Consider the following 27538-nt stretch of genomic DNA (forward strand, 5'->3'; position numbering starts at 1 on the left):
AGGGATGGCTTAAGATAAATGTACTGAAAACCCTATTGAATAAAAACTCCACTAGAGCTGGGAGGGTTTTCAGCGGTTGAAATACAATTACTGAGTGCGCGCAAGGGAACCACACCTGCAAAGCCTGTTACGCACCTCCATAATGTAAGTCTGGATACCAACTACTGAGAAGTGCTTAGGAAAGGCGTGCTTAAGAAAGGTGTAATTTCCTAAATCGGAATCGGGCCCCTAAAGCCTAAATCATGTATCAGTGAGCAGTCTGCTGAAGAACAAGGGAAGAGAAGAGCTGTGTCAGATGGATAAGTTGTACCAAGTAGTTCTACATTTAAGAAGTAGCATTGTACTCTTGGCTGAAGCAACCTTACACTGAGTCCAGCAGGAGATGGTAAGGGAAAGCTGTTTGCATTTGTAAATTCATAGTTTGTATGCCTTCTGTTGGGTTTGATATGCAGCAGTGGACCCCTTCTCTTGTCGAATTGCACCGTTTTAGTCTTGTCCTTGTTATGTTTCCTAAAGATAAACCTACAGTACCAGTCAAATGTTTGGACGCACCTACTCATTCAAGGGTTTTTCTTTATTTTTACTATTTTCTACATTGTATTATAATAGTGAAGACATCAAAACTATGAAAGAAAACACATGGAATGATGTAGTAACCAAAAAAAGTGTTGAACAAATCAAAATATATTTTATATTTGAGATTCTTCAAAGTAGCCACCCTTTGCCTTGATGACAACATTGCACACAAATATTGATGATCCACTTTTCTTTGAAAATATATATAATAATTTAGTGAGCTTACAGGCAATACATGACTCAATTATTGGTCTTCCGAGTGGTGCAGCAGTCTAAGGCACTGCACCTCAGTGCTTGAGGCGTCACTACAGACACCCTGGTTCAATTCCAGGCTGTATCACAACCGGCCATGATTGGGAGTCCCATACGGCGGCGCACAATTGGCCCAGCGTCGTCCGGGTTTGGCTGGCGTAGGCCGTCATTGTAAATAAGAATTTGTTCTTAACGGACTTGCCTTTTTGAATAAAGGTTACATTTAAAATATTCTTATTTCGGTTTTAGGTACCTCAATCGAACATATGGAAATCACACTACAAACTATCACCCTCATACACTTAAGGAAATTACAAATATTATGAATATATTGGAACTAGTGGCTTAAATATCCTGACCTAGTGAGATTTACATGGCAGAGGCTCAATCAAGCTAGTCATCTTGACTACTTTCTTATGTCATTCTCACTGCTACCAATTTTTTTTAAAGTGGTGATAGGGGACAGAATGCGGTCGGACCATTAAATAATTGGCATATACATTACTCTTACAGAATTTCCACATTGGCAAGGATATTGGACATTTAATCAAAGCCTATGATAACTTGTTTTTAACTAGGACAGAATAATTTATAACTAACTTTTTCTGACATAACATTGGTACAGCAGATCCCCATATTGTATGGGACACTTTTAAATGTGCCTTTAGAGGCAATGCAATACAATACTCATCTTTAAAACAAAAACATTTTAGGTGAAATAGTTATTTTTTTTAAAGGAAATAAAGGAATTAACAGTACAGATAGATAGCAATAAAAACAGTAACATAAGGCAAATAATAAGTTAGAGGAAAAACAAAAAGAAATGGATGGAATATGGGCAGAATTCACCAAATATTTTTTTATTATTATCTTCAACAGAAATGCTACCAAAATAATTTACAGAAGCTTGTTACAAATGACGGAGTTTCCATTTGTCTCCTCCATTTCCACAAACTGAACTTAATTGTAAGGATTTATTTTCTAATAATAGTGTAAAATGAACAGCTATACAGAAAGACTAATGTTAAGGCCTAATTACAGAGGAAGAACTTCTTAAAGTCCTGGAAAACTCCAGGCCTGGATTGCATACCATTTGAGAAAGCAGGCCAGATATTCATAGATGGCTTTGAATTAATATATAAATGCCTGGACTATTTTAATTTAGGATAATCTCTAATACAATGGGTTAAAGTTATATATAGTACCCCAGGTGCAAAATAATAAATATGGCTACTTCTCAGAAAGTATTAAATTGTCAAGAGGATTAAAACAAGGCTGTCCACTATCAGCATATTTATTTATTATGGCCATCGAAATGTTAGCTATTAAAATCAGATCCAATAATAATATCAAGGGGCTAGAAATCCAGGGCGTCATTGTACGCTGACAATTCATGTTGCTTTCTTTTAAATCTGCAGTTTGGATCCCTGCACAGCCTCATAGAGGATCTAGATAATTTTTCTAACCTCTCTGGATTACAACCGAATTATGAGAAATGCACCAAATTATGTATTGGCTCTCTAAAAAATACAATGTTTACCATGTAGTTTACCAAAAAATGGTCCCACAGTAAAGTGGACATACTTGGTATTCATATCTCGAAAGAAAGAAAGGATCTCACTGCAATACATTTTAATAGAAAGTTAGACAAATTAGATAAGATTTTGCTGCCATGGAAAGGCCAACACCTGTCTATTTGTGGAAAAATCACCCTGATTAATTCTTTAGTCACATCCCAGTTTACCTTTTTACTTATGGCCCTGCCTACACCTAACAACTTTTTTTTTTTAATTATATGAGCAAAAAATATTACACTTTATTTCGGTTGGGTTAAAATGCGGAAGAATGCATCCAGTTGTGTAACTGACTAGGTATCAGCCTCCTCAACACTAGACTTGCTCTTGGCAATCTTTTTAGACATAACACATGTAACAGCACATGCTGGGAACACTCTAGGGTATTTCTCTGATAACCCATCAGTTTCCTTTACTCTGGGCACCTTACAAATTACATGATTTGTAACAACCCAGGTAGGCTAGGCCTCACTCCAATGACCACGGGAACAGAAACAAGATCAGACCCGAGTTCCACATTATACAAATGAACTTCCATGCATCTCCACGCCTTGAACCAAAACATTGTAACCAGTTGCTGATGTGTCAGACAAAGGCAAAACACCCTCCAAAATGAAGGACTGGGCTGCCCCAGTGTCCCACTGTTTCTTCACAGGCTACCTAACAGCATCACCACTCTGCAGAGACACAAACCCATCTGAAACAAAGGGTTCATACAAATCTGATCCAAAATCTTCTTTAGGCGATAAACCAGTTCCAACCAGAGACTTCATGGGCTGGAGGGCTCCCATAAGAAGAAACAGCTTTTTCTTTCTCTTATTTTTCTGTTTCAACTTAGGACACAATATGGCCTTTCTCACAGCAATATGGCCTTTCTCATAACGACAAACTAGCGGATACAAAGAACCAGTTTTCTGCCCATCCCTGTCTTTGGGCACTGGGGAAAAAGACTGAAACCTTGTAGTGGGAGGTGACTTCTCTGGATAGTCTTTTGTGTGGGGATCAGTAAGTCATTTTATGTGTCAACACTTTTTCTCAAGAGTGAGATCCTTGTGCTCGTTAACGTAGGTAACAGCCCTTTCTTTTAAACTGCACAAGTAGTATGAGTGTGTTTAAACCCTCAAGGTCCTCTGCCTCTTGAGAAGTACACCACCGATCAAAAAGACATGCTTGTTCCATTACGAATTCAACAATACTTTGTGACTCTCTTTCGCAATTTACAGAACTGTTGTCTGTATGCCTCTGCGACTAACTCGTAAGCCCGAAGGATAGCAGCTTTAACAGTGTCATAATCTGAACTCTGATCATGAGATAGAGTGGCATAGATGTTGAGCTTTTCCCACGAAAACACTTTGGAGGAGCAGCGACCAGATATTGCGTGGCCGTTTTAGGGCTGTGGCAAACTGCTCAAACAGAGTAAAATATACATGTACGTCCACCTCCATTTCATTGAAAGGCGGTACAAGCCAGATGTTCCGACCAAGATCAAACGCTGTTGAGAGTGCATGATGGCCTGAATGTATACTGAGTGCTTCCAGATCTAACTGTTTTAATCAAATGGCATGCCCTAACCCAAGTTCCCCTTTCTTTAACTCAAACTCTAATCTCTGTTGCTCCAATTTTTCCTGTAGTTCTACCTCCTGCAGCTACACGTCTACAAGGTTTACTCTACTACCTGTAGCACCCTTTTAATCATCCTCTCTCCAGGAGTATTTCCTTCCCCACCAAAACAGCATTGAGTAACTATATGATAACTTAGTTTGAATCGGTAGATGTCATACTAATCAGATTTGCCTTCTTACATTTATCTAGTATCTCCCAAGTAGGATTTTCCACAAATGCTTCCATGTATTTTGTCTGTGCTTATTACGTTGTTAAACTGATTTCACCAGTCTTATAACCCCCCTACGTTGTTTGTCAGTGACAAAAACGCTACAAAATATATGTAGTCTGAAAAGACAATCTGAAGGAAAAGCCCACACCAATCTAGAATAAGGTGTAACAAAGAATATGGACCAAACTAAACATGGGATAAAAAGCAGATTCAGGCTTTGTTTGACTGTCTAAAGTGGAAGCACAAAGGTGGGGTGTAGCTCTCCCAACATCTCCTCTCAAAACAATGCCGGGGAGGGGTTTTACTAAGCTATATGGAATTGTTTTAAGAAGGTCATACCTAGGATCATTTAGCTGTTTGATTTTACATTTTAAGACCCCTTGAAGTATAAAAAATATATAATATATTAAAAGAAAATATTTAATGAAAAAAATTTTTTGGCCTTACTGCTATTAGCCCATCCAAGAGCATTGAATAACAGATTCAATACATGGAACAACAGATAGTCCCCCCCAAAAAATCGAAAGGAAGTTTGTTCTGAAGTGTCTGTCCTATATTTGAGAGATATAAGAAAGATCAGGAAACATAAAAAAGAGGGTTGGCACTCTGTACTTCCATTCATTTTTTCAATTGGTACTGCGGGACCTTCAGACGAGTCTTGTGAGGCCTGTGGGCTTCCTCGAGCAAAACAACGACATGTACGTGTTCGTGAGGGTCTCACCTTTCCACATATTCATATTAGTGTGTAGCTGTACCGACTTCAGACAAGTCCCAAGACGCTTGTGAACACCATTGTGTTCGTGGGAGTCTCACCTCTCCATAGAGGGGTAACACATCCTTACTAATAAGGTAACTTCAATCAGTGCTTGCCACCCCTAATCAGGACGTATCGAAATGGAGATCAAATCTATAGCCTATAACACCCTACAGGTCAGTGGCTATCACTAACAGCTCTCATCTGTACAGTGAGGGAAAAAAGTATTTGATCCCCTGCTGATTTTATACGTTTGCCCACTGACAAAGAAATGATCAGTCTATCATTTTAATGGTAGGTTTATTTGAATAGTGAGAGACAGAATAACAACAAAACAATCCAGAAACACCCATGTCAAAAATGTTATAAAACGATTTGCATTTTAATGAGGGAAATAAGTATTTGACCCCTCTGCAAAACATGACTTAGTACTTGGTGGCAAAACCCTTGTTGGCAATCACAGAGGTCAGACGTTTCTTGTAGTTGGCCACCAGGTTTGCACACATCTCAGGAGGGATTTTGTCCCACTCCTCTTTGCAGATCTTCTCCAAGTCATTAAGGTTTCAAGGCTGACGTTTGGCAACTCGAACCTTCAGCTCCCTCCACAGATTTTCTATGGGATTAAGGTCTGGAGACTGGCTAGGCCACTCCAGGACCTTAATGTGCTTCTTCTTGAGCCACTCCTTTGTTGCCTTGGCCATGTGTTTTGGGTCATTGTCATGCTGGAATACCCATCCACGACCCATTTTCAATGCCCTGGCTGAGGGAAGGAGGTTCTCACCCAAGATTTGACGGTACATGGCCCCGTCCATTGTCCCTTTGATGTGGTGAAGTTGTCCTGTCCCCTTAGCAGAAAAACACCCCCAAAGCATAATGTTTCCTCCTCCATGTTTGATGGTGGGGATGATGTTCTTGGGGCAGCATTCCTCCTCCTCCAAACACGGCGAGTTGAGTTGATGCCAAAGAGCTCCATTTTGGTCTCATCTGACCACAACACTTTCACCCAGTTGTCCTCTGAATCATTCAGATGTTCATTGGCAAACTTCCGACGGGCATGTATATGTGCTTTTTTGAGCAGTGGGACCTTGCGGGCGCTGCAGGATTTCAGTCCTTCACGGCGTAGCGTGTTACCAATTGTTTTCTTGGTGACTATGGTCCCAGCTGCCTTGAGATCATTGACAAGATCCTCCCGTGTAGTTCTGGGCTGATTCCTCAACGTTCTCATGATCATTGCAACTCCACGAGGTGAGATCTTGCATGGAGCTCCAGGCCGAGGGAGATTGACAGTTCTTTTGTGTTTCTTCCATTTGCGAATAATCGCACCAACTGTTGTCACCTTCTCACCAAGCTGCTTGGCGATGGTCTTGTAGCCCATTCCAGCCTTGTGTAGGTCTACAATCTTGTCCCTGACATCCTTGGAGAGCTCTTTGGTCTTGGCCATGGTGGAGAGTTTGGAATCTGATTGATTGATTGCTTCTGTGGACAGGTGTCTTTTATACAGGTAACAAGCTGAGATTAGGAGCACTCCCTTTAAGAGTGTGCTCCTAATCTCAGCTCGTTAGCTGTATAAAAGACACCTGGGAGCCAGAATTCTTTCTGATTGAGAGGGGGTCAAATACTTATTTCCCTCATTAAAATGCTAATCAATTTTTTTGACATGCGTTTTTCTGGATTTTTTGGTTGTTATTCTGTCTCTCACTGTTCAAATAAACCTACCATTACAATTATAGACTGATCATTTCTTTGTCAGTGGGCAAACGTACAAAATCAGCAGGGGATCAAATACTTTTTTCCCTCACTGTATCTGGGTTAGGTTAGTTTCCTTTGAGAGCCACTTGCAGTAGACAGGTCTTGTCTGGACTGTAAACCTGTTCTCCACCATGGCAAGGAAGACAGCAGTATCTTATCTGATTTATACAGCTCCTATTTGAACAGAACAGACCCTGTTTCTCAAATCCAATCCACATGGAATTTTTACACAGATTGGCTGTGAAGGGACTACATGATTGGCAGGCATGTGTGTGCATGTTTGTGTGTGCATGCCTGCTTGCGTACGTGTTTGAACAATATGCTTGAAATGTGTGAGCATGCCTAAGTTCATGTATGGAGGAAGTATTTGATTGGCTGATACAACTCTACTCTTGCAGCCAGAACTGCTTCACATAGCTTCAAATGTCATGAGTGGGGGAGAGATCCTCGCACCAGACTCAGCCCCAAAGAGCGAGAGGAGTGATCTGAGAGAAAGTGTAACAGCATTGATAGTGAGATAGAGAGGAGAGATGGTGTGTGTGTGTGTGTGCGTCCGTGCGTGTGTGTTTCAGCCCTTGAGTGCCATGCATACAGGGACCTTTGAAATGTTTGGATCCTTTTTATGTGTGAGAGAGAGAGCTGAAATAGTTTGAGAGATATGAGAAGAGAGAGCGCTCAGAGTGTAGAGCACAGAGAAAAGGAGTGTGTTCAAGAGAATGCGTTCAAGAGAGTGTTCACTAGAGAAAGAGAGCAAGAGAGAGAGAGAGAGAGAGAGAGAGAGAGAGAGAGAGCAGGCACACAGACACAGAGGGCTGTGATCACATGCTTCTTTCTCTGCACAGCACGCTGTTTTTGTTTAGCCTCTCCGGTGCAGCTGAGAGCTAGAGTCGCTCACACTGTCAGAGAGCACCACACAGCACACAGTGCTGCCTAAGCTTGAGTGGAAAGTTTCCACAGCAGAGTCAGGACTCAACTACTCCTGTCCTACTGAGAGTAAGCCATACCGAAGAAGAGACAGAGGTAAGAACAATATGCTACACAGCAAATTCAGCTCCAGCTGAGACTGGAGACTCTCACTGTGTCTGTCATACTCAGCAACTGAGCTATAACGCACATCAACGAAGGCTCTTTTCACCTGAATGTTGAAGTTGAGTAGAGATTTCAGGTGGATGGGTGAGAAAAGAGCGCAGTGTGCTGTTGTTGGAGGATAATTATTTGATTGAGAGAAGTTTGTGGAACAGGTGTTTTTGGACAATGTGTTTCCTATAGAAAATAGGGGAGAAGTCCGACCCCGTTTGTTTGTTAACGAGCTCTGGAAATGAGTTGCTACCACTGCAGTAACTTATAACTCTGCCAAAATATGACCGAGTGTCAGCGTCTGAGGCACGTAGAGCGATGCACTACTTTAATTTAGCCTCAAGGCCAGTCTGATAAGCAGTGTTGCAAGTGAGGTGGTATTTGCTGTGAGCGTGTGTCTGCGTAAAAACTTCTGTAACAAAAACGTGTGTGCATTGATGTACACCCCGAACAAAAATATAAACGCAACGTGTCAACTGTTTGTCCCATTTTTCATGAGCCGAAAAAAAAGATCCCAGAAATGTTCCATATGCACAAAAAAGCTAATTTATCTCAAATTGTGGGCACAAATTTGTTGATATCCTTGCTATTGTCACGCCCTGACCATAGAGAGCCCTTGTTTCTCTATGGTGTAGTAGGTTAGGGCGTGACGAGGGGGTGTTCTAGTTTAACATTTCTATGTTGGTGTTTTGGTTTGGTTCCCATTTAGAGGCAGCTGGTAATCGTTGCCTCTAATTGGGGATCATATTTAAGTAGCTATTTTTCCCATCTGTGTTTGTGGGATTTTGTTTTGTGTTTGTGCATGTGCACCACGTAGTCACGTTTCGTTGTTTGTTTATTGATTTATTTGCTTTTGCTTAAAGTTTCACTTTGTAATAAATATGTGGAACTCAACATACGACAACCATGACAGAATATCCCACCAAAAGAGGACCAAGCAGTGTATCCACCAGGTAAAGGAGTTTTGGACATGAGAAGAAGTGATGGGTGGATGCGAAACCCTTCCCTGGTGGCAGACGGAAGGTAATAATGGAGGACAGCAACGACGCCGGGGTTCGCGGCCACAGAAAGCTCAAGGACAACCCCAAGATTTCTTTGGGGGGGGCACAAGGGGTGGCCGGCTGAGCCGCGGGAAGAGCCAGAGCACATGGAGCAGGCGATAGGGAAGTGGTCGGTGGACCCAAGGAGAGAGCCAGAGCTCGCCTGGGAGTCGATGGAGCAATGTGAAGAAGGATATCGGAGAATGATGTTGGCGAAAAGTAGGCTGCAGCGCAGGCGGGCTGAAGATCGGGTCATCAGTCCGGTGCCATCTGTGCCGGCTCCACACACCAGATCTCCAGTGCACCTCCCCAGCCCGGTACGTCATGTGCCTGCTCCCTGCACTCGCCCTGAAGAACCAGAGACCGTCAGGGAGGCAATGGGGAAGTTGGGAGAGATGAGAGAGATGTTGTGCAAGTGTGTTCTGCTCAACATCCGACCAGAGGATTCGGTTAGCAGTCTGCTGCAACCTAGAATAAATATGTGGAACTCAACATCCACTGCGCCCTGGTCCCGTTCTTACGACAACCGTGACAGTTATATCCGTGTTAGTGAGCATTTCTCCTTTGCCAAGATAATCCATCCACCTGACAGGTGTGGCATGTCAAGAAGTATTTCTGTCTGTAATGAAGCCCTTTATAGGGGAAAAACTCATTCTGATTGGCTGGGCCTGGCTCCCCAGTGGGTGCGCCTACCCATGGCTGCGCCCCTGCCCAGTCGTGAAATCCAAAGATTAGGGCCTAATGTATTTATTTAAATTGACAGATTTTCTTCTATGAACTGTAACTCAGTAAAATCTTTGACATTTTTGCATGTTGCATTTATATATTTTTTCATCAGTAGGGGGGTGCTGTATGTGTGTGTGTCCAAGACATTAAATCTAGCTTTGCCCTGTGTCACCCATGGCGTGTTTGAAGCGTGACGGATGACATCACAGAGGGGTGGCTCCCTGACAGCCTCATTGAGATTTATAAAAGTACATGAATTGAATAAAAGGCAGTTATCTTGTGGGGGGGATGCGGCAACTTACCTACAGTAAAGATGCACACAAGCTGTCCTTGTGTAATCAACATAGAGGATGCTAAAACAGTATAGCAGTTTAATTCAGTTAGTGTAATAGTTGATAATATAATAGCTATATTGGGTAAAAAAATATAGTAATGCTATGATCATAATGCATGGTAATAGTGTTCCCACTGCAGACTTTCTATGCGTCAGTGTCGTCAGTAGCAGCAGTAGCTATAGATCCTGAGAGAATGGAGGACACTATATTCTAGTCACATGCTTGTTTTATTATTCCTTTCTTTACCTAACTTTTCTGTCTCTCTCTCTAAGCTGTTAGATAGGCAACATAAAAGATCATCCCCCTTTTAAAAATGTAATGTCAAAGTACATCTGGAGCTAGTGACTAGACAGAGAGTGCCTCAGGCACTTGACAGTCCTCCCCACACCTATACTGCCTGTCAGGTCCCAGTCAGATACCAGCCTGAGACAGCCAGCCTGTTAATACCTCTTTTTAACAACCTTTCTAACAGGCCCTCCTCTCTTCCTTCCCTCTTTCTCTCTCCTCTCTCCTCTCTTCCTTCCCTCCTTCTCTCTCATCTCTTCCTTCCCTCCTTCTCTCTCCTCTCTTCCTTCCCTCCTTCTCTCTCCTCTCTAACTTCCCTCCTTCTCTCTCCTCTCTAACTTCCCTTCTTCTCTCTCCTCTCTCCTCTGTCCTCTCTGTCTCTCGATCCCTCTCTCCGTTCTCTCTTTCCTCTCCCTCGCTCTCTCTTCGATCGGCACCCCTATCTGCTCCACCTGCACCTGCCAGCTGATTAATTATGGCCAGCAGACCACTGAGAGGGAGAGATAAATCACTACCATGGGAGATAGCTCTCTTCCTCTGTGTCTTTTACTGTCTCTTCTCCACCTTTCTCTTTATGTCCCTCTCTTCCTCTCTCTCTCTCTCTCTCTCTCTCTCTCTCTCTCTGTCTCTTACACACACACAGCGGCGTCATGCACCCATCGACACTGTCTCACCTCCTCCACTGACGTAGCATATCTGTGCTCCGTGGTGCACATCAGAAGGAACCACTTACTAAGGAGAATGGGAGGGGGGAGTAGTCTTTCCATGGTCCAGTCAGTGTGCCCTCTGCAAAATGCCACAGACAGATCTTTTTTTATATAAATAATGATGATAAAATGGACTTAAAAATGAAGTTTGGTACTTAATTTGACATAAAAATTAAATAAAAACAGGACAAATCTAAGGGGAAATGTTCACACACCTCTTTTCTCTCTCATTATTATCTCTCTCACTCACTCACTCCTCTCTCTTTGCCTCTCCCTCCTGCTGTCTCAAGCAAGGCTACACAGATTGTTATTTGCAGAGCAGCCGTGGGCCAGGGCTTTTGTTTCCAGTAAACCCTGGGGCTATTTATAGTGTGTGTGTGTGTGTGTGTGTGTGTGTGTGTGTGTGTGTGTGTGTGTGTGTGTGTGTGTGTGTGTGTGTGTGTGTGTGTGTGTGTGTGTGTGTGTGTGTGTGTGTGTGTGTGTGTGTGTGTGTGTGTGTGTGTGCGCGTGTATGTGTGTGCGTGCATGGGTTGGCAGCGCTCACTCGCTCCACACTTCTGGGGGTGTCTGTGTTTCATTGACTGTGCCGACAGAGAGCTTGACAGAGGGAGAGAAGAGGCCAGTTGGTAGCGGTGTAGGTAGCACAAGGGGTGGCAGTTAGGGGACTGGTCTGTTACTCTGGAAGGCTGGGATTAATGGGTTTTAAGGGTAGTGTGTGAGTGGAGCTATACTTCCTGGACAGTATTAAGAACATGCTAAGCAATAAGAATGTTTATACTTAGTAGACTGGTAGGTTGAAGTTGTGGCTTTGTACTCTGTCTATTAATACTTGCTGATGTCTAGTTTGACTGGCCTCTGACCTATATATTTATAGTTTTCGTGTAATTGTCCAGTCAGACAGTACTCTTCCACCCCAAAAAATGATCTCATTGTTCTTCCCTGCTTGTCCATGAATACCCCTCGGACAATTAATTGAGGCCCTCTAGGTTCCGGGCCCCCCTTGTTGAGAATCCCTTTTCTAGGGGGTCTGAGGAGTGTTCTTGTGCACGCGCCAGTTCTGCCACCATTTGATCGGAAGAGACAGAGAGAAATATCCTCACCACCACGTATTACCACGTGTTAATGCAAAAAACACTTAGTCCCCCACCACAGACACCAATGGACCATGTTTAAGTACATTTGTTTACAGGTAGCTGCTCACCACAGCTCATGTCAAATAACCAGCTTTCCCACAATGCAACACATTCTACTGTATGTTGTCCACCTCATCTCCCTGAGACAATCCCACTGGATTCTTAAGAAAACTCCCCATCGCTGGAAAGACATGATTTTTTTGTTGACATTTTCTGTTTGTTGCCAAACGCTCTGAAATTGAGCGAGATTGAAATATTGACGTATGTTGACAAGAGAACCTAGTACAGAATGAAGACTTGCATACATGAATCATACCCTTGTACGTCTAACATGCTACATAATAGATTAAGTGAACTGCATGACAAAACAGTGGGACCTACCGTACAACAATGCTTTTCAAAACAAGAATAACTTATAAGGATACAGAAGAATACAGAGGGATTTAGGAGAGAAAGGACAGGTGACAACATTGGGCTCTATTCAATCCGTATCGCGGAAGTTCAGCGTCACAGCTTGATTGAAATTTAAAGGCAATGTTCCCGCGTTAGCAGAGACTGCCTTCACAGTAATCACTGCATATGCCGGCTCAATTGGATATTACCTTTAAATTTCTGATGCCCAATCTCTAACACTTCAGCGGTTACAGATTGAATAGAGCCCATTGTTATTTGAAACATTTTGAAATGTCAACATACCACTTACAATAATTATTGCGCAAGTCCAAAACTGGGTAAATCTATTTGTCATAGTACCAGAGACAAATGTTGTGGGTTTTTGAACTAAGAAATGATATTCTGTTGGGCCCGATTAAGTGCACTAAAGGGCAAAGACATCAATCATTAGTAATCATTTTAACAAGACTTCCATTCCCAAGAAAACTATAGCCATCAATAGACTCTTCTTGGAGAAGAAATGTTCCTACTTGATAGAATAGTTGACCAGAAGTATTCTAGGAACATGACTAATGATACAGTAGTTAAAACAACACCTTTCTTTCTCCATATGTGAATGAATGCTAGTGTGGAAAAGTCACATGTTGCCTCAATATTGTCTCTTGATTTCAGAAGGCTACATGGTAATGGTAATGTGGTAATGCAGTGGTAATGCAGAGTTAATGGCCAGGGATGTTCTGTAGCGTCCCATGGTCCATTGTTGCTTGTTACTTGCATGTCCAAGCGGCAGGATATGCACTAACTGCTTTTGTTTAGGGGATTTTGTTTTCTCATGAGGAGACAAAACAATGTGTGCAGCATCAGAGAGGCCTGGGTTGGCAGCATTCTCACACACGCACTCAGACACACACACTTATGTTGACTGAATACGGATGGGCTCTCTAAGTGTCTGGTCCATGCTGCCTCTAACTTTGCTGCTCCAGAGATGGGGAATTGATTGGACTTTAATTCCTGAGGGCCAAATAGTTTCATAACCCCCCTGCTTCGAGTGAAAGCAGACGTCGGTTATAAAGGGTTAGTTCTCAGAGAGAGAAAGACTCTTATTGTGACACATTTCCTGCCCTGCTCTATTCCACTTTACCTTGTGTCGGCCCTATTTTTAGTCCAGCTCAGTGAAACAGGTTGTTCAGAAAGAATAGGAGGAAGTCTACTTGCCATGTAGACAAACAATTCGCGGTCTAGCAGGAGTTAGCCGCTACGCTGTACAAGGAGAGCGAGGGATACAATTGAAGTGGGTCAGCCACAGAAAGGACCAGAGAAGATACACAGTACTGGAGCAGTATGCTGGTGTTTCCAGTGAATGGGTCTGCGTAGGAGCGGGCCAGGCTCCTTAGGTGGATTTGAGTCTCCCAATCAGAGGTCATGTGTGTAAGGTGCTGGATTCAAGTGGTAGGACCTGACTGTTTCTTAGGTGGAGCAATGCTAGAGGAAAATTACAACCTCAGCTCCAACAGAACTGCAGGTCTTTGGCTCTTCGCTTTGTTTTTGGGGTCTTATTGTAGCCCAACCGCGTTCACCGTTTCTTTCACTGTCAGATTGCTAAATGAGTTTAGCACCCAGCTATCTAAACTTGCCATCATGTTTGAATTACTGGCTGGAGGGCCCACATTAATTTTGTTAGTCAGTTTCAATTAGATGTCATATTAAAAACATTTCTATCCACCCTATGGCAAAATGTGTACAATTACAGGAAATAGTTATACATTTGCTAAATCTCTTCTCCACCCAAAGGCAAAATGTGTAGAATTACAGCAAACTTTCTTTAAAATGGCAACATTTTTCTCTACACCCCATGGGGGGGATGCTCAGACCCTCGAGCAACTGTGGCCCCTCATGATTCTTTGTGGTCCCTACCCCCTTCAACGTTGCCTATCCTGTATTAGACTGTAGACGCTGTGCTGTTGAGCTATGTACAGTATTTGAGGACTGCTAAGGATTATGCTTTCAAAATGGTGGGGTTTTATTTATGGATGATAGGTTTGTACTGGTTACCTGAATTGGCTGGTATAATGCGACTCCATTTGAGCATGAATGTTTTGAGATTTTTTGGTTTTAATGAGCTACATGTTTGAGCCTTGAATCAGTACAAGCTGAGCGAGCGCTATGCTCCGAATGCCGACCCCGATACCAGGGGAAGGATGTTGCCTGAGATAAGGAGGGGTGTACTTCTTTGAGATTCCATTGATCTGCCGCTTCCGCAGTCCCACACTGCATACCTGCAATCCCACATCAACCCTTATTAATTCACCGGGAGAGGATTCTTAGCAAATAGCCCACCATGCTAGCTCACGCACACCCATACGTAGGCAGACAGGGATGTGCGCACACACACACACACACACACACACACACACACACACACACACACACACACACACACACACACACACACACACACACACACACACACACACACACACACACACACACACACACACCAATCTACTCATGGGGTTGTTACGTAATAAGAAGTTAGCATATCACTTAAAGAGGCAATTTGCTGATCAAACAATAAACAAGCCGCCACCCAGCCACTGATTTGGTAAATACACTCCCGTATGTATTTATTTGGACAGTGAAGCTAAAACTTTTGATTTGGCTCTATACTCCAGCATTTTGGATTTGAAATCAAATGTTTCATATGAGGCGACAGTATTTGAGGGTATTTTCCTCTGTTTTATCGTTTAGAAATGACTCTACAAACTTGTTGGATGCATTTGCAGTTAGTTTTTTCGTTGTATTTCAGATTATATTGCGCTAAATTTTTGACTACCATAGTACACATTTACACTGCCTGTAGAAAGTCTACACCCCCTTAAAATAAAAAATAAAAAAATCCCAGTGGGATTGAAATTGATTTTATTGTAATTTTTTGTAATTGATCTACACAAAATACTTAATAAGGTCAAATTAAAAAGAAAATTCTACACATTGTTACCAATTAATACAAATGTAATAACTTTATGAATATAGTCGTTGCATAAATATTCCCCCCTTTTGTGTAGGCAAGCCTAAATTAGTTCAGAAGTCAAATTTGTCTTCACAAATAACATAAGTGATATGGACTCTGTGTGAAATAATAGGGGCTTTGACATTATTTATTAATGACTACACCTTCCTCTGTTCCCCATACATGCAACATCTGTAGGTCCCTCAGTCAAGTATTGAATTTCAATAAAGAACGGCAGTGATTGGTAGATGGGTAACATTAACAATACATTGAATATCTCTTTAAGCATCGTTGAATGTATAATTATGCTGTGGATGATGTATTAAACAGCCCAGACACAAAGATACAATGGTCCTTCTGAACTGAGCTGCAGGACAGGAAGGAAACTGCTACTGTCAAAATAAGGCCATTGGTGATTTTAAAACAGCTAGAGTTCAATGGCTGTGATGGGAGAGAACTGAGAATGGATCAACAACATTGTATTGAATAAACAATAATGACCTAAATGACAGAGTGAAAAGAAGAATAAAAATATACAGAATATTCCAAAACATGCATATGTATGTACCAAGGCAGTAAAGTAATACTACAAAAAAATATTGCAAAGGAATGCGCTTTTGTCCTAAATGTAAAGCCTTCTGTTTGAGGAAAAAAACACAAAGCCAAATCTACACTGGAGTTGCTTACCAAGTGAATGTTCCTGAGTGGCCAAGTTACAGTTTTACTTAAATCGGCTTGAAAGTCTATGGCAAGACTTGAAAATTGCTGTCTGGCCATGATCTCCAATTTTTAAAAGAATAATGAGAAAATATTGCACAATACAGGTGTGCGAAGCTCTTATGAGACATACCCAAGACTCACAGTTGTAATCACTGCCAAAGGTCTTTCTAAAATGTCAGGGGGTGTATTTAATCAAGGTATATTAGTGTTTTATTTTTCAATAATCTTAAACAAAAAATTACATTTTTCTTCCACTTTGACATTACAGAGTATTTTGTGTACTGCAGGTCATTGACAAAAAAAGAAAATTAAATCAATTTTATATAGGTGACATTCTGTACTGTTGCCTTATATAAAACATTTGAATGTTGGAGTATAGAATACAATTTTAAGTTTTAGCTTTACTGATGAAATAAATACTTAGGGGTGTGTGGCTGAGGGATGGGGTTCATCGACTACAGCTCAGTCTTTAACACATAGTGCCCTCCAAGCTCATCACTAAGCTATGGGCCCTGGGTCTGAACCCCTCCCTGTGCAACTGGGTCCTGGACTTCCTGACGGGCTGCCCCCAGGTGGTGAAGGTAGGAAACAACATCTCCACTTCACTGATCCTCAACACTGGGGCCACACAAGGGTGCGTTCTCAGCCCCCTACTATACTCCCTGTTCACCCATGACAGCGTGGCCATGCATGCATCCAACTCAATCATCATGTTTGCAGACGACACAACAGTAGTAGGCTTGATCATCAACAGCGACGAGACAGCCTACAGGGAGGAGGTGAGGGCACTCGGAGTGTGGTGTCAGGAAAACAACCTCTCACTCAACGTCAACAAACAAAGGAGATGATCATGGACTTCAGGAAACAGCAGAGGGAGCACCCCCCTATCCACATCGAAGGGCCAGCAGTGGAGAGGGTGGAAAGTTTTAAGTTCCTCGGTGTACACATCACTAACAAACTGAAATGGTCCACCCACACAGACAGTGTGGTGAAGAAGACGCAACAGCGCCTCTTCAACCTCAGGAGGCTGAAGAAATGTGGCTTGTCACCTAAACTGTGGCTTGTCACCAGAACTTTTACAGATGCACAATTGAGAGCATCCTGTCGGGCTGTATCACCGCTTGGTATGGCAACTGCACCGCCCTCAACCGCAGAGCTCTCCAGAGGGTGGTGCGGTCTGCACAACGCATTCTATCTCAAGAATGTTAAACAGCCATCACTAACACAGAGAGGCTGCTGCCTATATACACAGACTTGAAATCATTGGCCACTTTAATAAATGAAACACTAGTCACTTTAATGTCACTTTAATCATGTTTACATATCTTGCATTACTCATCTCATATGTATATACTGTTATCTATACTATCTACTGTATCTGAGTTTGCCCATCCACATACTTATATATTCTTAATTCCATTCCTTTACTTTGATTTGTGTGTATTAGGTATTTGTTGTGAAATTGTTAGATGTTACTTGTTAGATATTGCTGCACTGTCGGAACTAGAAGCACAAGCATTTCGCTACACACCGCAATAACATCTGCTAAACACGTGTATGTGACCAAAAACATTTGATGTGATTTGATTGTACAACGGGTCTAGAGATTAACTGGCGCACGTACACAACACGAGTTTGAGGTTTGGGGAAGATGACTTTCACCATAAAAATGCACCTTCATAATAAAAGCATTACATGCACAATCGCTTTTGCGGTCACTTTTGATAATGGTGTTTTCCCGCTAATGGAACATAGGCGCTTATAGCCTACTGCCGTGTGCACGTTGTTGCTCTTATAATGTGAAGAAACAGCCTAACTGCCTTGATCACACCGACAGCATCATTGCGCAAAATAGTACGCAGCATCATCTGGATATGTGTGCAACAAAAGTTCAACATTCACCTTCTGCTACCATTTCTGTCAAGCCGTCTACGGGTACAGTTTGACGCATACGTTCGATAAATCCAACGTATGCACCACACCGAACGCACTGCAACTGCCTCTGCCAACGCAATGCTGCAAGGCAAATGCGGCGTTTCATTGGAAATGAATGTACTTCTGGTGTACCAAAATGCAATGAAGCTGTCGGTGTGATTGAGGCGTAATTGTTTATCAACATTTTAAGCTAAACGTTCAGATCTGTTGCTTCAGCCTCATTGCGTAAAAAAGTTTTTTTGATGCTAGTGGTTGTATTAATTTGAGATCTATCACATCCCACGACTGTCCCAGACTATGTTTGGAATATTTATTTATAGCACAGAATAGGTCAACATGGGCTAGTGCTTTTGCTGTTCGTTAGGCCTACTCATCTTGTTGGCTGACGAAAAGTAAATATGGACAGTTCTTCCAATATCTTCAATATGCGCCTAGAAATTGGATAAGGACGTGTGCAGTTGCGTCCCCGATGTGTCTGTTTTCATTTGCAGCCTGTGAGAAAAACCCTATCATGTGACGGAGAGCCATGTGAGTGAGAGGTGCTTCGGAGCAAGCAGCACGCAAGGACAAGGGAATTATTGCTATTATATTCAGCCCAAGGGCACAACAGTCACTGGCCGGCAAAAGGCATGGATTTTTTTTTGGGGGGGGGGGGAATTTACGGCCACACAAAGGGGATGCCGCTGGGAAATTCCAGGCATTATCAAGTGCTTGTCAAATTGTGAATGAGAGACTGATGAAGTGTGTAGAGTCTACACAAAAAACAAAGCAGTGCTCATGCCTTTCATGCAACTTTTTTCAAATCATCATTAAAGTCATGTCATGCAGCCTTAGAATCTATTAAAAATCAAAACATATAGCTTGAAATAGACTACATTTTCTTTATATTATGTTTCTTTAGACCTGTCTAAAATAAATAATGGTTTTATTGTCAAGGTATAGGCTATATTACATGGATTTATTGTACTTTTTAAATGTAGATGTTCTAAAGGTCTGCATCAGTGGCTTGTAGTCTATGCTTGGAAGACACGAGATGCTAAATGTGCTTATGTTAATGATAAGATAATTATCTATATAGAGGTAAATGAATCAATAAACCATGATGAATTATTAGTCATACAGCATGGTTAATGAATAATCAATGTAAGGATCAATGTAGTGATCGATTGGTCTGATTAGTTCCAGAAAGTCCAGGAACCACTGGAGAGGGAAAGAAATGTGTGTATGTAATTAGTGTAGAGAGCAGGGGACAGATGGTAAAGGGAGTAAAACTTCAAAGGGTTCCTAACCTTGAGGGAAAGGAACAGGCTGAGCTAGGTAGTGATAAAGTGTGGGAATGGGGGATGCAGGTCACCAACAGTTTGTGTGTAAATGCATGTGCGTAAGTAAGCAAGAACTATATAATGACTGTTTTGTTATCCTGACCTTAGAACGTTCTCTGAATAAAGCTACAGAAACCTTGCCTAATTATTTAACCCATTGTCTTACAAACCTTGGGCATTAGTCAAGGCGAATTGATTATTGATTATTATCATCAAGATATAAAATTCCTTTAACAGTTAATTAACGGTCAGTTACAGTTTGCTTGACATTCACCAGCTGACGAAATTTCGTGACCACCACTGCCCTATACACACCGCACTTTATTTATTCTTGACATAGTTCACTCTAATATATCTACTGCTGTACATTTTCTTAGTTTATCTTGTGTATATTCATCATATTTATTATCTTGTGTACACCATTCTGTATACTTCTGGCCCTTCTTTGGACACTGTGTTAACAACCCTCCAGACGAGCTTCAATGCCATACAACTCTCCTTCCGTGGCCTCCAACTGCTCTTAAATACAAGTAAAACTAAATGCATGCTCTTCAACCGATCGCTGCCCGCATCTGCCCGCCCGTCCAGCATCACTACTCTGGACGTTTCTGATTTAGAATATGTGGACAACTACAAATACCTAGGTGTCTGGTTAGACTGTAAGATCTCTTCTTCCAGACTCACATCAAACATCTCCAATCCAAAGTTAAATCTAGAATTGGCTTCCTATTTCGCAACAAAGCATCCTTCACTCATGCTGCCAAACATACCCTCGTAAAACTGACCATCCTACCGATCCTCGACTTCGGCGATGTCATTTACAAAATAGCCTCCAATACCCTATACCCTACTCAATAAACTGGATGCAGTCTATCACAGTGCCATCCGTTTTGTCACCAAAGCCCCATATACTACCCACTACTGCGACCTGTACGCTCTCGTTGGCTGGCCCTCGCTTCATACTCGTCGCCAAACCCACTGGTTCCAGGTCATCTAAAAGACCCTGCTAGGTAAAGTCCCCCCTTATCTCAGCTCACTGGTCACCATAGCAGCACCCACCTGTAGCACGCGCTCCAGCAGGTATATCTCTCTGGTCACCCCCAAAGCCAATTCCTCCTTTGGCCGTCTCTCCTTCCAGTTCTCTGCTGCCAATGACTGGAACGAACTACAAAAATCTCTGAAACTCGAAACACTTATCTCCCTCACTAGCTTTAAGCACCAGCTGTCAGAACAGCTCACAGATCACTGCACCTGTACATAGCCCATCTATACTTTTAGCCCAACAACTACCTCTTCCCCTACTGTATTCATTCATTAATTTATTTATTTTGCTCCTTTGCACCCCATTATTTCTATTTCTACTTTGCACTTTCTTCCACTACAAATCTACCATTCCAGTGTTTTACTTGCTATTGTCACGTCCTGACCAGTAATAGGGGTTATTTGTATTGTAGTTTGGTCAGGACGTGGCAGAGGGTACTTGTTTTATGTGGTTCGGGGTGGTGGTTTGTTTAGAAGGGTGTTTGATTTATTATTTCCGGGTTTTGGGTTATGTTCTATGTTCTCTCTAGTTTAGTAGTTCTATGTCTAGGTAATTGGGTGTTGGACTCTCAATTGGAGGCAGGTGTTTTTAGTTGCCTCTGATTTAGAGTCCTATATATAGGTATGTGTTTTGTGGGAGATTGTTTCTGTGTATTGCTTCAAGCCTTACAGGACTGTTATTCGTCGTTGTTTTCTTTTTGTGTAGGTGTTAATTTTTGGTTCACCTTCTTTGCCAACTAAATTTAAAAAAAGATGAGTGCACATTTCCCCGCTGCATCTTGGTCCGCTTTATCTGACGACAACCGTTACAGCTATATTGTATTTACTTTGACACCAAGGCCTTTTTTGCCTTTACCTCCCTTATCTCACCTCATTTTCTCACATTGTATATAGACTTTTCTACTGTATTATTGACTGTAAGTTTGTTTTACTCCATGTGTAACTCTGTGTTGTTGTATGTGTCGAACTGCTTTGCTTTATCTTGGCCAGGTCCCAATTGTAAATGAGAACTTGTTCTCAACTTGCCTACCTGGTTAAATAAAGGTGAAATAAAAAAATTTAAAAAAATATTCCCCTGGTGTACATATGTATAGATTGCATTTTGATATTGCTACAGTGCTATTTGGGTTGTTAATTGGATTCATCCCGCCGTTCTTGATTTCTTGCCTTTCTTTTTCGCTGTTTTTCTTTACATTTTTGCTCTTTGACGTTTGACTGCATTGTTAGGATCTAGTAACATAAGCATTTTGCTGCACCACTATAACACCTGCTAAACTTTGATTTATCCATCCACTGTGTCTGCGTTTCCAGGTCCCTCCGTGTATACAAATAATTTGAAAATAATTTCAAAATAATATGTATTTCTTTTAAGAAACATTTTGATGACATAAGTCAATGGTGCCCCCCGTCAATTATTTTAGTTGGCAATTATAATGATGATCTAGAGGGTGTAACTGTCTAGCATGGAATCCCGTCCCTAGTGTGTTTTAATGTGTACACATGGGCTTGTTACTGTGTTGTCATCAATTGCTGTTATTACCTCAGCCAGTAACCTCAGATTGGGTAGTGTAGAGGTGTTGGTATCAATAAAGTAGTGGTCAGGCAATGGTGATGGGGGTAGTTGTCAAAACAGGTGGGATTGTAGAGGTGTGTGTGTGTGTGTGTGTGTGTGTGTGTGTGTGTGTGTGTGTGTGTGTGTGTGTGTGTGTGTGTGTGTGTGTGTGTGTGTGTGTGTGTGTGTGTGTGTGTGTGTGTGTGTGTGTGTGTGTGTGTGTGTGTGTGTATTGAGGTTACTTTACCAGATTCATCCTATCCTCCTGATAATAACAAAAAATATAAACCTGTTCCATATTTCTATAGTGCTCTCAAATGAGGACACCCTTTGTGTTGAAATATACATTTTCCTTAGTACTCCAGTGTTTACCCCAAATGCGCCCACACTCATATCGCAGTGTGTCTAGCTGTGGGATTGCCTATAGTGACCATTTAAGTGTTTTAAAGCTGTATAGAGAGTGGTATCAATGGTAAAGCTTCCTGGAAAACAGACAGATTACCTGCTATCAATTTTTAACAAACAGAAGGAGACATTAAACACTTTCTTGGAATATGAACATGAGTGGCAAGAAATATATAGCCTTTGCACCCAAGGCCAATAGTATGGGATCAATTCAATTCAATTCAAGGGGCTTTATTGGCATGAGAAACATATGTTAACATTGCCAAAGCAAGTGAGGTAGATAATATACAAAAGTGAAATAAACAATCAAAATGAACAGTAAACAGGGATCCATGTCAGTAGGATTAGGAAAACCCTTGAAAAACAGAACTGTTTTGTTTACTGAACTGCCAAGGCCTTGAATCCACCAAGGAATGTTTTATTTACAAACAAGCACCCTGCCTTGGGTTGTGATACAAGTAGTGACTTTGGGGTCCTTTAAACAAGCAACATCTAAGTGTAGCTCTACAGGCTTTCTGCTTCCATCCTTGGAGCAGGAGCATGCACCTACGTGTACATCCACATCCAAACAATCAATCAAATATTTATGAGGCGTATAGGAAATGAGTCAAACATGAAAATGCAAGATTATAAATAACATATGACCCTTTCCTTCAAGATAGATGCTCCGTTGCGGCTTCTGCGCTTCTTTAATACAGGAAGGAATTCTGTTCACTTCGAATTGACATTTTCAGAACAAGCTTCCTTCCCTCTAATTTCTCTATGGCTCACTTGTGTTGTGGATGGCGTTATAAAATAGTGATACTAAGTCAAGCAAGGCTGCTTTTCAACAGAGAACTGTTTTCACTTACTGTACCTCCCGTCTGCTCTCTTTCACTTCATTTTCATATGCAGTAGTACCTTATAGTACTAAGTACTACTATAGTACTAAGGTGCCCATACCTAAGTAGTTTCCGCCATATTGCTTCCATCCATCCGCTCCTATCAGCTCTGGACAAGGGGAGTGACTAAAGGGGGATAGAAGGGGGTCAAGCTTTGGAGTGTCCCTGTGGAGAGTAGGTGCTGGAGTTGCCTGCCTGATTACCACGTAATGGACAATTAATCAATTTACTGATCCAGGTCCTCCTCAGGCTCAAGGCAGCAGACTCTTCATGCGAGGAGCCGTGTGCTGCACGCTTCTGTACATCACTGCCCTATGTGGCTAACCGTGATATCTCTCTCTGGTTGGAGAAGATGTTTGATTTAGAGAGGTTGTGGAAGGTTTTTTTTGGTTGAGGAGAAATTGTAGAAGGTATTTTTGTGGTCATTTTTAGTAGATGTCTTTTAGCACATCCCTGAGACAGCATGCTGCTCTGCCACAACATTCTGCTCACATTTCATTCTGTTAATCAGAGTTCAGAGCTAAAGGCTCTTCGACATGCAGAATGTTATCTAAGCACCCACAGGGTGGTCTTAACTGTTCAAAGACCAACAGTGTCATGGGTATATGTAGAAGATACATAAGGGATGTTTACCCCTGGACAACAAACTCAACAGCCATTTGGCTGCACGTAAGATACAGTAGTCGGTGCCATAATATTACCTATACGCTACCTGCTGTATTTGTGGAAGTATAAATGCGAGGTCCTATTGAATATACCAAATCGAGGTGTTGCAAACATTCGTGTTGCCATAAAGTAAGTAAGTAGCCTTGAACGAGCCTTGGCTTGTCTTGGCACTCCCTATGGGAGAACCCTTTGAAGAAGCCTTGTTGGTTCCAGGTAGAACCATTTTGACTGGACATGCTTGTGGAGAAACATGCAGTTTCCAGTTGACAGCTGATGATTATGTTGGTTCTGTCTGTCCCTCTGCACTGTGGGGTCAGAACAACATTTTCAGCATAGACGAATTATGTCATTCAGGACGCTACTGTACAACTCTGTGTTTACAACTGTATTGACCAAATAGCTCATTGTATGCTTTGAGCACAAAATGTATGGTGAACCTGGAGTCAAAGCAGTAGCTGAGTTGGAGACCTTTGGCTGTTCGTTTATCAGTGCTCCTCTCAGCTGATTGAAGTGTGACCCTCCAAGGCTGCTTGGCTTTTGGCATTTGTCTGCAATCTGGCTTTGTGCGGAGCTACACAAAGGCAGACTGTGTGACTGACTGCACAGGGAGTTGGAGGTGAAATACCCAGAATAAGGGGTAGAATTTAGTAGGATTTTAGACCAATTGTTATGGCTCTTGTAATTGCTTCAAAGTCCATGAAGTGGAGATCATGTCGCAGATCATGATGGAAAACCATGGTGCATGATCAACCTCATCTATTTAGGGCTGCTGTTAGTGCCGTTATACTTATTAATCAACTGTAATTGCTTGAGATGAACAAGCTTGGGCATATCTGTCATGATGTCCAGTTCGGCTCTAAGCATCTGCCGTTCTGTTTCAGTGCAGTGATAGGCTATTGGCTAGGTAATAACGTAACAGATTCACATATTTCCACTGAGTTGAATGTTGATCAAATCTTCCTCACGCATTTCCTCTTCCCTTTGCATAGACTACTGACATAATATGTATTTATCAATATATCAATATGCATGCAGTATGTTACTATTCAAATGCAATATATACTGTATGTTGTAGAACATTTACATTTGACATTTTAGTCATTTAGCAGACACTCTCATCCAGAGTGACTTACAGTTAGTGCATTCATCGTAATCACGGAACTAGTGCACATCAGTTTGTTATATTTCAAATGCACCTGAAACTGTGATAGGCAGGAGGCTTGAGATGGGATTGAAGTAGGTAGCTTGACATGAATCTCCATGGCAGAGTTGATTAATGTTTGCACCAAGGCAATCCGAGACCAGGCCTTGATTTACCTACGTTTGTCGCCGAGCCTTAATTAAGAAAGGTCGCCTTCAGTCAAGGCCATGGACGTCATCCATCTTAACATTAACGAAGATGAATCGGAGTTGAAGGACACATACTAGTCAGTACGGTAACACATCCATTCTATGTCCATCTTTTAAGATCTTATCAACTCCGTCTGCAGCTAGAGAGTGCTCACTAATCACCTTACAGTCAAGGGACAAGGGCATGATTTCATTTCCAGAAAAAGCATGTGCGCACGCATTCATGCATACACACACACACACACACACACACACACACACACACACACACACACACACACACACACACACACACACACACACACACACACACACACACACACACACACACACACCACTCCTGACCCTAACCCCCACCAATAATTAGCCAATCAGCGTTGAGCTGAGCTCAACTGTGGGTTGTTCTGGTGCAGCAAAATGCCCCCCAAGGGAGGCCATTTCTGGTCTGTTTGGAGGCCAGTTTGGATTTGACTTCACACCAATCAAATCACATCCTAAGCAAAACATCATTTTCATTTCTAGTCTGTTTGGAGGCCATTTTGGATTTTGCTTCTCACCAATCAAATCACATCCTAAGCGAAACGTCATTTTCATTTCTGGTCTGATTGTGTTGATGTCCTGCTGTATCTAGTTTGCTAAATTGGCCCTTTCCTAAGCCATGGATGTTGATGGTATTTGGACTAAATCATTGGCTTGTACAAATAATTATGACGGCGATTCTGATCTAACCATAAATGAATATGTTGTGCCACTGGCCTGAAACGATTGAAGTTCAATATGTAGCCTAGCCCTTTTAGGCTCACGTTAATTACTTAGCTGGTTGATTGTTGCCCATGTGAGGAAGTCAGGCAAGCAAGCATTTTAGCTAGGTAGCCTTTGACAACAAAAACTAAAAGTGCATTGTATGACAGAGCCATAGACCGTTTCAACATGAAAGAGAGGAGGATGGCATTGTCGTTCAACTAGTTTGCATGTAGGGTGAGTCAAAAAATAATAATACTTGCAAGCATGCACGCACGCACACACACACACAGACAGAAATCAGTACCATGGACAGCCACATGATATTTAGCAACATAAATCGTTTTTGCTATCTTTAAGTTGGTTTTCAGAGTATTAAACTATGCATATATATATATATATATATATATATAGCCTTGTTGATTTGATGATGTTTAAATGTTGATGATGTTTAAACAACGCAATTATCACAACATAGGTTGTAATATGGCTTTTTTTACTGGCTTGGCTTCCTCGGTGATCTTACCCACGCACCGTTACTGCAACCAATCCAAATCAGCCACGGTTTCCAAAACCACCAACCAAACCTTTCAATGATGCCACCTCTAATGTCGTCACTACAGACAACTCGCTCTGCTATATAAACCTTCATTGTTGTTTTAAAATCTAAAACCCTAGAATAACATTCTAAAATGACCTTGTCTGTACTTTTCTTAACTTTGTGTTGACATCAGTGGCGATACTATATGAACTGACAATCACTGATATTCAGTGATCCAGATTATATATCCTGATTACATAAACCCAGTCCCCAACCAGGCCATGGTAGACAGATGTAGTCTTGTCCGGCTCACTGGGCCCGAAGAGTATTATGCAATTTGTATGGAATCATGAGCTGTTTTGGTGGTATCACGCACTGAGCACATCAGAAAGTCATAAAACATTGATGGCTGCCATGGGAGTTCTCAGAAGACGGCCCAACTCCTGCAGATGTGGAGGAGAGGAGCATGATGCTGATGGAATGCACTGAACTGGCTTTTTTCACTAGCCACTGTAGTCTATTGAAAAACCTAGTATAGCATCCATGTAGTGGCCATATGTAATGTACATGGAAATACACCTGGTGAATTGACTGTGTATATGTCCAGAATTAGAACAGCAATTATGATTGTGTGCTGATGAATAAACGACATCCACACCCATGTCTGCATGTGTTTACAATAATCTTAGAAAGGGATGTAAGCAATGTTTGTTTAGTCTGGCTGTGTCTCCTCTTCTCACAGAGAGCTCCTGAGCAGGCTTTGACCCCTGACCTCCAGGTGTGGAGGTGTACCATGTGTTCTCCCGCTCGGGGGGCGTGAACCCATCTCTGCTGTGAGGAGTCGTCCTGTGGGACCATGGGAACATCGACGCTGGGGAAGGCAGCCCCCCTCAACATGCTACTGGATGCCTGCATCCAGGCTTTTGGTGAGTGACCAAT

General features: G+C 42.0%; 1 protein-coding gene across 1 annotated transcript in view; it reads left to right on the top strand.

Annotated features, from left to right (window-relative positions):
* The first annotated feature begins 7207 nt into the window (after positions 1-7207).
* Positions 7208-27538, top strand: part of LOC106606711 (ras guanyl-releasing protein 3) — a 57898-nt gene continuing 37567 nt past the window's right edge. Inside the window, exons 1-2 of the mRNA XM_014203070.2 lie at positions 7208-7759; positions 27342-27525. Of these exons, the coding sequence (XP_014058545.2) occupies positions 27456-27525 (70 nt within the window). The 5' untranslated portion in view covers positions 7208-7759; positions 27342-27455. The remainder of the gene's footprint in view (positions 7760-27341; positions 27526-27538) is intronic.

The sequence above is a fragment of the Salmo salar genome, chromosome ssa01 (assembly GCF_905237065.1).
Source record: "Salmo salar chromosome ssa01, Ssal_v3.1, whole genome shotgun sequence".
Taxonomy (NCBI): Eukaryota; Metazoa; Chordata; class Actinopteri; order Salmoniformes; family Salmonidae; genus Salmo; species Salmo salar.